Source organism: Lactuca virosa, chromosome 5, assembly GCF_052849685.1.
Source record: "Lactuca virosa cultivar CGN04683 chromosome 5, Lactuca_virosa_CGN04683_v6, whole genome shotgun sequence".
Lineage (NCBI taxonomy): Eukaryota > Viridiplantae > Streptophyta > Magnoliopsida > Asterales > Asteraceae > Lactuca > Lactuca virosa.
The window spans coordinates 398,285,177-398,296,623 of NC_136430.1; the positions used below are offsets into that span (position 1 = coordinate 398,285,177).

The window sequence follows — 11,447 nt, forward strand, 5'->3', positions numbered from 1 at the left end:
AACATATTTTCAGAATATGTCGAAAACATCGTAGAGGTTTTCATGGACGATTTTACTATTTATGGAAATTCTTTTAATGAATGTTTGCAAAATCTCACCAAAATCTTACAAAGGTGCATTGACACGAACTTAGTCCTTAATTATGAAAAATGTCATTTTATGGTTGACAAGGGCTTGATACTTGGACATGTGGTGTCACAAAAAGGTTTAGAAGTTGACAAGGCCAAAATAGATGTTATTAAGAGCTTACCATACCCGATAAATGTTCGGGAAGTGCGTTCTTTTCTTGGCCATGCAGGTTTCTATCAGCGGTTTATAAAGGATTTTTCCAAGATCATGGTGTCGACGTGTCAACTTCTACAAAAGGAGGCCGATTTTGAGTTTGGTGATGCATGTAAAAGTGCATTTGATCGTTTGAAGGATTTGTTGACATCCGCCCCCATCGTCCAACCGCCAAATTGGGATCTTCCATTCGAGATCATGTGCGATGCTAGCAACACCGCGGTTGGGGCAGTTTTGGGACAAAAGGTGGACCGAGCCCACCATGTCATCTACTATGCATCCAAGACTTTGGATAGTGCACAAAGCAACCACACCACAACAGAAAAAGAGTTTCTTGCTATTGTGTTTGCACTAGAGAAATTTCGGCAATACCTCCTTGGAACTAAAGTGATCATATATTTGGACCATGCAGCCATAAAGCACTTACTTACAAAGAAAGATTCGAAGCCGAGGTTAATACGGTGGATGCTGCTTTTGCAAGAGTTCGATATTGAGATCAAAGATAAAAGCGGGAAAGAGAACCTAGTCGCCGATCATTTGAGCCGAATAGTCCAACCCGAAGATGCGACTCCCATTCATGACACATTCCCAGACGAGTACTTGTTTGCTATCCAAACACCACCTTGGTATGCGGATATATGCAACTTCATGGTCACGGGAAAATTCCCACCCGATATCACGAGGTCACAGAGAGATAAGATCAAGAAAGATGCAAGAAGGTACATTTGGGATGAGTCGTACCTTTGGAAACATTGTGCAGATCAGGTATAAGAAGATGTGTTGAAGAACATGAGGTACAATCTATCCTCAACTTTTGTCATAGTTATGCTTGCGGAGGGCATTTTAGTCCTCAAAGAACTGCCCGGAAAATTTTAGACTGTGGATTTTATTGGCCTCGACTCTTTCATGACTCTTACACTTTCTGTAAGAGTTGTGAGAGATGTCAAATGAGAGGTTCTTTGAGTTCCCGAAACCAAATGCCCTTGACCCCCATCTTGGTTTGTGAAATATTTGATATATGGGGTATTGACTTTATGGGTCCTTTTCCTTCATCCTTTGGGAATTTATACATCCTTTTGGCTGTTGACTATTTTTCCAAATGGGTAGAGGCAAAGGCAACAAGAACTGATGATGCTAAAGTTGTTGTAGATTTTGTCAAGGCTAACATTTTATGTAGGTTTGGAACTCCAAAAGCCTTGATCAGTGACAGAGGCACACACTTCTGCAACAAAACTCTCGGATCAGTTCTCAAGAAGTATGGAGTCCAACATCAGGTGTCCACAGCTTATCACCCGCAAAGAAATGGACAAGCTGAAGTGTCAAACAGAGAAATCAAGTCCATACTTGAGAAAACAGTGAACACAAATCGCAAAGATTGGAGTTTGAGATGAGATGATGCTCTTTGGGCATACTGCACTGCATATAAAACTCCAATTGGGATGTCACCTTACAGACTTGTGTTTGGCAAAGCTTGTCACCTCCCTGTGGAACTGGAACACAAAGCTTTCTGGGCTATCAAAAAGCTAAACATGAAGATTGATGAAGCGGGTGTTCACCGAAAGCTAGAGACTCAAGAGTTGGAGGAAATAAGAAATGAAGCATTCGAGAGTTCACACATCTACAAAGATAAGACCAAAGCATTCCATGATAAGTACCTCTCCCGTAAGACCTTTGAGATTGGTCAAAAGGTATTACTCTATGACTCTCGACTTAAATGGTTTTCCGGTAAGTTACGGTCCCGTTGGGTGCGTCCGTTCGTTGTTACTAATGTATTTGATCATGGTGCAGTCGAGATTAAGAGTAACAAAACTGGAAAAGTGTTTAAAGTTAATAGTCACAGGTTAAAGGTCTTCTATGAAGGTTTCCAAGAGAAAGACATGGAGGTTGATAGCTTGGAATGCCCGGACTACATTGAGTGAATCTAAAGAGCAAAGTCGAGCCAACGACTTAAAACAAGGGCAGCTTACCGGGAGGCAACCCGGGGGTATTTTTGTCTTTTCTTTAAAAACAATTTCCATTTCTTTGAGTTTTTGGTTTTCAATGTTCCAAATGCATTTAAACATGATTTAAAATCACCAAACGGACCTTGGGATGCAGAAACATTTCATTTGAATGAGAGGGAAATTTTTGGGTTCAAAAAGTGGAAGTGGCAATCAGAAGGGTACATGGCCCGTGTTCCTTTTGCCTTATAATGAACACGGGTCGTGTTCATCAATAGCCAACAATCCCGAAGTCAGAGGAGTACACGGCCCATGTCACTCTTTCCTTATAATGAACACAGGTCGTGTTCACGCATTCCTCAGGAAGTTTGACCCCAACACGGGCCGTGTTGATTTGGCATGTGCGGACACGGGTCGTGTTCGCGCAGCAGATGCTGTGATTTTTAATGCTAAAAATCTGGTTTTTGCCTCACTCTTCCACACACTCACTCCAAAACAGCCCCTTTCCCCCAAGAAAACCCCAAGGTCCGATTTTCATCAAAAACCCCTTGATTCTTCATGGTTTTGGCTTAAATCTTCAAAAAGGTTTGATTTTCATCTTCCTCACTTCATCTCCTACATCTAATACACCATCTTATTGCATTTTCATGGTGGATTTTGGGGTTTTGACAAACCCTAGGTCCGAAATTGTTTTCAAAATTTTGGTGTTTCAGGCTTAAATCTTCAAAAAGGCAAGCTTGGGGAGGTTGAAGAAGGTCGTTCTCACCAACAACAACACCTTTCCACTAACGATTCGATACTTTCTTTCCTATTCTTCAATTGTGGAATTTGTATTCTTAAGGTCAAATTGCATGTATTTGTGGCCACTTTGGACTTGACAATATCTTGGAAATCATTCAAAACTGAGTTTCCCGCGAATTTTTGGTGGCCAAACTTCAGTTGACTGGACCCATCAACGGTTGACTTTTTGACCCGTTGACCAATTGACTTTTTGACTTTGCCCCAAATTTTACATATGGAAGGTGAGAGTTCTAAATGACCTCGGCACACCAAATCAACGACCCGCCGTCGTAGGTCCCCGTCACCTCCACCCAGGTCCCTGTCACCCCCACCTTCATCTCCACCCACTTCGGCACATAGTGGTGTGGTTTGTCGTGGCCCAATTAAAGCCGCCAAACTTGAGGCCTTTCTCCAACACGCGCACACTACCCAACAATTCGCGCATGTGCCATCTCTACGTGAGTTGCACATCTACAACCAAGTCCACACATTGTTCCGGAACATTGGATGGCAGGGGTTGTTAAAGGTCCACGAACTCAGCTACAAAGTTCCAACAGCCGAGTTCTTATCTTCATTTGATTTGGACCACGATGTCCTACGTTTCCGGCTTATGAACCAAGATCATGCCTTGTCCCTGGACCAAATCAATGCCATAGTTGGGGCCCCCACAGAACACACCTTTGGCCCCAATGACCCAATCCCAGGATATAGTGATCTTACGTGGTGGACCGACCTTACACGTCAGCTTCCCTATGTCTCAAGTTCTGCTAAGGCCTCATCTCTCATCCACCCTGTGATGAAAGTGGCCCATAGGATTATTGTTTCACTTGTCGTCCCTAAAGAAGAAAGAAGCACCATTAGCGCCCTTGAGCTCAAAATAATCTACGCGATGGCTCACCCGGACGATAATCTCATTCCTCACTATGGCTCATTCCTTTGTAACAAACTCACCCGCCTCAGCACATCACGGTCCGGCAAAATATCTTGTGGTGGCATTGTCAGTTTATTGGCCAAAAGTGCTCCAGTCCGGGCCCCATATCCCGGAACTCACCAACCCCTGCCCGGTGAGACCTACCTGACCACGGGAGTTCTTGAGTCTATGAGAATGTTTCGGGCGAAGGACGGGAACCATAATTGGACCGTGGGTCAAAACCACGATCCAAGGCTCCTCATCACCCCGGAGAACCGGGACATCCTTTCCCTCAGGCGTCCTAACAACTTCACCGACTGGCAAATCACGCCATATCTCTTCCCCGACTCCTTCTCCGAGGAGGAAGATGAGGAAGGTTGAGAGAGTGACGGGGCGGCACCACAAAATTCTCCTCCCATGGGTGGTGCTAGCTCATCCCATCATGCTGGACACCCATCATATCACCAACAATATATGGATCAATTCCAATCGATCCATGCCCACCTCGACACTTACCATCAAGATGTCACGAACCTAACCCAAAGTTTTTCCGCCTTCACCACTCAATACACTCGAGATCAAGAGCGTCAGCGCAAACATGAGGAGGACTTTTGGGCTTGGACCCGAAATCCCAACTACTATTATCCTCCTCCTCCTCCGCAATAGGTTGTTCCGCCCTCTCCAAGCATCGGGGACGATGCTTATCTTTAAGCTTGGGGAGGGGTAGAGTTGTACATTAGGTGCATTTGTATGCATTTTTCAAAAAAAAAATTAGCTTTCTTATTTTCATTTTCCTCGCATTTGGCATTTATAAAACCCAAAAACATTTTTTTTATCATTTCCACGCATCATCATTTAAAAAAAAAAAAAAAAAAACTGTATACGAGATTATGACACTCTTTACATACGATAGCTCCATGAAGTGGGAAAACGAGAAATCAAATGAAAAAAAAAATTCCGAGGCGACCGGATAGTTGCCGGAAGTGTAGAATCCGCTATCATAACTAGGGGACCCAAACACCGTAATTCGAGACCCCAGCCTTAGATAATAATAAAAAATGGAATACTGAAACGTTTTTGTGGGCGGTAATAACAGCTTTAGGATGATTTGCTTCTGAATGTTTAAAAAGAATCCTTATCGACAACTCTGGACCCACAGAACACGGACCTATTTGTTGAAACGCGTTACCCTCGCGGTAACAGAGAGCTTAAGTATCAGATCCACACAGTCAAGAAAGAAGAAAGGGTACAACTGTCACATCCAGTACCCCAATCATAATTTCAAGTGCCAAAACGAAGAAACTTTCAGAAAGTCAAAAGTTGATTGAAGAATTCAAAGCTCAAAATGAAGATACAAATCCAAGTTCAATCAAAAATCAAAAGCCGCCTCAAAGTCAAATCTAGAGAATGAAAAAAAAAACTGTGTGATATGATACTTGTGGCTCTCGAAAAAGTGAAAACATAGGAGCTGGGCCCCTTCGGGTAGGCTCACTGTTTCAGCGAAAAGCTGATTCGCCGTGACGGGTTCTTAAGGATGCGTCGATTCTAATTCTTGGTCATCTAGTCTTAAGGACATGAGATCTGGACTGTGTTATTTTCGCCCATAAAGCTAATTAAGGTATGAAGTTTAAATAAAACTATGGTTGGACTATTGGGTTACACCGTTTAGGGTCTTCCTCACTTTGGGAGTCTGTGATATGTGGAAGGTAGCAGGATGGTCGCCTAGGTATTAATGATTGGAGCCCCATTGATGTAAGGTCTGATCGTATATGTCCATATTTATAAAAATAAATAAAAAGATTATTTGTGCTCTTAAATTTTTCTTTGGTTCATTTTTTGTTCCTTAAGTATCTTTTGTACATATGTTTCTTTTTCATGGTTTTCAATACATGCATTCATTCCTAGCCTTTAGGATCTTTCTGTCCCTTTTTGTTCTATGTTTCTTTTTGTCATCTAGAAATCGTCCTGTTTCGTCTGATTCTTGTTCTTTCTTGAGGACAATAAAGGTCTAAGCTTGGGGAGATTTGTTAGGTGCATTTTGTGCACCTTTTTGCACACCTTTTAGTCCCACTTCATGCATTTATTTAGCATAAATGTTCTTCATTTTTCTTGCATTTCATCGTATTCATGTTAGTCTCTAGAACAACCTTATTTGCACACTTTCATGTCTTTTACCTTATGCTCAACACGGGCCGTGTTCGACACAAAAAAACCAACTTTTTGCAGTTTTTCCTATTTTTCATATTACGGAAATTGGGTCATTTAGGGACACACACAACATATCAGAGCACATTTGGAGAGGGGATTTCAAGGGTTATTGCAAGGGATTGATTAGTAATCATTTGGAAACATTATTTCTAGTATTTGTAAGTTGCAATTACACATTATTTCCATCTTTTATTCTTGTTTGATTTGTTCTTAGCCATGTGTGGCTAAGAAACCCTAGTTTCTAGTTCTTGTTCAAAATATGTTGATTGCTTGACTTGAAGCATATGATTTGATGTTTGATATGTGATTCTATTCTAGTGATTATGTTTTTGTTTAAACTAGAACCCTTAAATTTGATTGGTGTTTAATTGGACACTTTCATGAATTGAATTTTTGTGCAGTTAATTAACTTTTAGAGCACCTAATCGTTCTATTAAGTTAATAATTGGTAACAAGCAATAAGTTTTCTTATTGTAAAACATATATCACATGTTTTCACACTTCCGAGCGTATGAGAAGAAATGAACATTGTTGGGAAGCTTGTATAAAACTTAATGCAGTTTTTCAATGCAATGTAAGAGCGTGTTTAGATTGAATTAGTAAAGCTAGGTCTAGTCAAAGAGCGTGTTTTGGTTAGATAATTTGGCAAGCGAGAGGTATTAGAGCGTGTTAATATCTTTCAGTACCAACTTAGAATAGCAATCATGAATTACATCAAGTCATAATCAAGTTGAACAACAACATTGAGAACTAGAACTGGAAGCACTTTTACAATTTGTTTACAAATCTATTTCATTTTGTGCATGCTTTTAAAGTAGATTGTTATTTAGTTATTTACTTTTGCAAACAAAACCCCCCCTTTTGTGACCAAAGTACCTTGTGCCAAGAGGTATAGACTTTTGTCCCGTGTCTCTGTGGTTCGACCCTGTTTGCTTGTACTACTTTTTAGTGCATTAAAGCAGTGTATTTGGAGTCTGTTGTACCCCTATTATTTGTTGGGTTTGACACGCCTAACATCAAGCCTAAGGCCCAATCCATAGGCCCAAAGTCAATTAGGAATCAAAGCCCAACACATGGCTCAATTTTCCAAATTGGGCCCAGGCCTATACATGGTCTTATTCTAAGGCCCAACATCATATAATCATTAAGGCCCAAACTATGACCCATCTATGGCCCAATTTTCCAAATTAGGCCCAACCCCTTACATGGGCCTTACCCTAGGCCCATTAAATTATTTTAGCCCATTTTCTTGTTCTTGGATGGCCCATTATTATCCCAATCATCAAAGCCCAATAGAAAGGCCCAACTTAAGGCCCAAGTGAAATTTGGATTTCACATAAAATGATGATTAGGTTTAAGTTTCCTACTTAACCCATTAAGGAATTAATCCACTAAGGACTTAATCCATTAAGTCCAATATTGTTTAGAATTAATTTTTGCCAATGATTATTTTTTAATATTTCAAGTTATCAAGTAGTTCCCGTGTGTCCCGATTTAATTCCCCAAATTAGGGCTTCATTGCATTAGGGTTTTCCAAACCGTAATTAGGGTTTCCAATCCAAATATTAGCCCATTTATCAATTTGTTGGGCTTTTAGGTCAATTAGGGCTTTATTGGGCCTATTAGGCCCATTAGAATATCATTAAGTCCGTTAGGGTTTTATTTGGGTCAATTAGGGCTTACAAGGCCCATTAGGGTTTCAAGCACCCTAAACGAATCGAACTCAACGAGGCAAGCACACCGCCACCCGACACGGCGGCCGGTGGCGGCAGCTACCACCCTATTGTGGTGGTATGATTTTTCCTTTCATTATTCCAATTTTTACAATTTACAATGAAATCATAGGTAAACACACACACTACACTAATTAAACACACACAACCACCTTACGGTGGCCGGCGGTGGCAGATGGTGGCGGCCACCACCGTGAGGTGGTGGTGGTGGCTGTTCTTGAGAATTCCGGCCAAACAAGGCACCTAAACATAAATCGTAGCAATGGTTGGTGGTGTCAAGATCCGGTAGAAGGCGGTAGAAGGAAGCTATATGCCGGCAACGACAACAATTTGCGATAACAGCCACCACCTCACGGTGGTGGTGACGGTTTCTCTTGGTATTCTGCCTGGTGACAGGTCAACACACGCGAGTGCACGCCGGACTGGATCTAACCACCTCCACCCTTGCGGTGGGAGGTGGCGGGATAAACAGAAGAGGAAGACGAAGGGTAGCGGTTTAGAATAGCTACAACCACCGTGGTGGTTGATTCGTGACCTCCTCACCAGTGGCGGTGCCACCGGAGATCGAAGAGACGGAGGTGGCGGCAGCGCACTTGATGAAACTGCCGCATGGCGGCGGCTACAACGCCGAGACCCAACCGCAACCCTCCAACCGGTCCTTCCCAAAAGCAGCGTCGGTCTCAGAGGTTCTTCCCAGCAACACCGATGTCCGACTACGGTGGAGATGGTGGCGACTGGACGACCTCCGGTCATGGCGGCTGGACTCAACAGTTAGGGTTAGGGTTGGACTGGGGGGTGACGAGTTATATACCCCGAACCCCCGTGAACTTAATTCCATAATAACATATTCAGTCCCTCATTCGCTCTTTTTTTTCAAAATAAATCCATAAGTTACCCTTTTAATCCCAACATTAAAAATCCATTACAAAATAAGTCCTAAATTTACCCAATAACCCCTCCCTCTACAAATTGTTATCAAAATAAGTCCTTATGTTACCAAAAGGCCCCTAGCTTCCAAAATCTTTTCAATATAGGTCCATATGATCAAACTTCAGCCATGTTAACATTTTTAGTCCCTCCTCCTCTCATTCGTTTTAGCTTAAGTTCCAATAATTACCACGAAGCCCCTGTCTTCATAAATATTTACAACCTGAGTCCGGATTTTACACTTTTAAAACCCCAATCTGTAAAATTGTGACAATTAGCTCCTCGAGACCAACACCCTGCATATATAATTATTTATTTTAGGGCTACCATTCGTTCCTTAATTTATTTATTTATCTAATAAATAAACGAGTGTTACAACTATCCCCCACTTAAATTAGATTTCGTCCTCGAAATCATTCCTTACCATTCCTTACACACCCAACTACTCAAGTAACATGGTCACCATCCTGGGCACACCCTAGCCTTCCCAGGGTAGCCGTGACCAGTCTTCGTAAAGCCCTAATACCCGAAGGTGAACTAATTTATCGCAACAAGATCACATCTACTCCGTCTAAAATCTGTTGTCTTGAGATGGTCTGAATCCCTGACAGACCACTCATACTGAATCATTATTGTTGAATCCAGTCCACTTCGTCCTTCAACTGACTACTCAACTTCCGATAACTCGAGGTTCCCACTATAAATCTGGATCACAATCCCAATTACCTCTGCACGTCACTTATACTCGGCTAAGGCTCAGATAATTCCGCTGCGATTGACTTAACATAACCCAAGCAATCCGTTATTCCGTCCATACTTGCAACCCAAAAAAATAAAATCTAATATTGCCACTTGCTGAATTGTCCGATTATTGAACTGCCTGAAGCAGTATGTCGCCACATGGCTGCTTCCCAACATCTACCGAGACCTACCTGGTCTCAATTTGGTTCGCCAATCATCTGAAATATCGGGTTCCTGCCCGGCTGCGGAGCCAATGGACTCCCACTTAGTCGCCTCACACGACTTCTGAACGAAATCCTTCTCTGGAACTAGTTGCCACTAGTTATCATGCCCCTGTGGCTCAAACATCCTTCTGATCTAACCGATCGGGTCCATGCGTCGAATTCTGTCATCATCAAATCCAAGGCTAAAAGTGATTGCCACCTAACCGATGGTAGCCTTATATCACAAGCAATTCTATACGGTTCATTGCTTCCCTGATCCCATAACTGTAGTGGCACTCCTACAGTCTTATCACTGGCTCAACCTGATCTAATCCTTCTGGGTAATTCCGAAATCCAATCCGTGTATTTCCATATCCTCAATGTTGCACCCGAACTGGTGGGTACTACTTTCCTTTTCACGATCTATGAACGTGCTCATGCTATCTACCAATCTAGTGGATGCTACGGCTACACCCGCAGTCTTACAACACTCTAGCACTATCTGACCGCTAGTGAATGCTACGGATACCCCCGCAGTCTTACAACACTTCCCATGCTAACTGACCACTAGTGAATGCTACGGCTACCCCTGCAGTCTTACAACACTTTCCATACTAACTGACCACTAGTGAATGCTACGACTACCCCCGTAGTCTTACAACACTTTCTATACCGGGTCGAACACGCACTCGACCTAACACACCACTGAACTTGAGTCCTAACCGGAACTCTAACTTGGTTCCCGAAACCTGCTATCACGTGACCCCACTATATCAGTACCGCACCCATGCCCGTGATCAAAGCGTCACAGTGAACCACAAAATCATCTACACCCTCTGGCAGGGTGAAAATCGGTGCCTCGCACATCCGCTGTCTAGAGTCTCGAAGGCTTCCTGCTGCTCAGGCCCCCAGCGAAAGTGTTGGGCTATGAGCATTCTAACACTCCTAAGTGTACATGCAACCCTAAATACCTTGGATCTATGTTTTCTCTATTATACATACAATTATGAACATCCAAGGTATTATCCTAATCTAGCATACAAAATAATAAATATAACAAGATAGAATACATACCTCTTTGATGTAGAATGTCTTCATGAAGCTTGAGTGCCTAGTGCCCCAAGTGTGACACCTCAAATGGTTCACACAACACCAAATACACTTGGAATAACTTGAGAGAAACTTGAACACTCCTTGAAATCGTCTAGCCCTCACACTCACACATTAGTGCCCGATTTCTTGAGCCATGGGATTCTTTTATATGGTGGCTATTAGGGTTACACCATGTAACTCATAACTTTACCCATTCCTTATGCTCCATGGATTTTAACCTCCATGGAGTATCCATGGGTCACCCCATGGACTTAGTCCAACATAAGGAATCTTGGATCACAAGCCCACATATATAAGAATGAATGATTTACACAATCAACCCATATATTTAATTAGTCTCCTTTTGATCACTTAATTAATTCCAAATTAATTCTTGATCAATACTAATTAAATAACCTTATTAATATATATTAGAACTTATAATCTATTAACCAACCTTAAGTGTTATTTCTCTCATTATAGTCTATCCAAATGCATGATGCCATGCAACCCAAATGGACCATGCCGGGTCGGGTCAAGTCTTACCAATTATAGTTATGGACTTTGACATTAATCCAACAGAAAGGCAACCGAATTCTTGGTCAGTCGGGTTAAAGGAACCGCAATCTCA

The 11,447-nt window shown here is 42.2% G+C and overlaps 1 protein-coding gene across 1 annotated transcript; it reads left to right on the top strand.

The window, feature by feature from the left end:
- Positions 1-1,721: 1,721 nt before the first annotated feature.
- On the top strand, positions 1,722-2,201 carry LOC145113849 (uncharacterized). The gene has a single exon (XM_079049901.1). The coding sequence runs from the start codon at positions 1,722-1,724 to the stop codon at positions 2,199-2,201; it is 480 nt and encodes a 159-aa protein (XP_078906027.1).
- Positions 2,202-11,447: the final 9,246 nt, after the last annotated feature.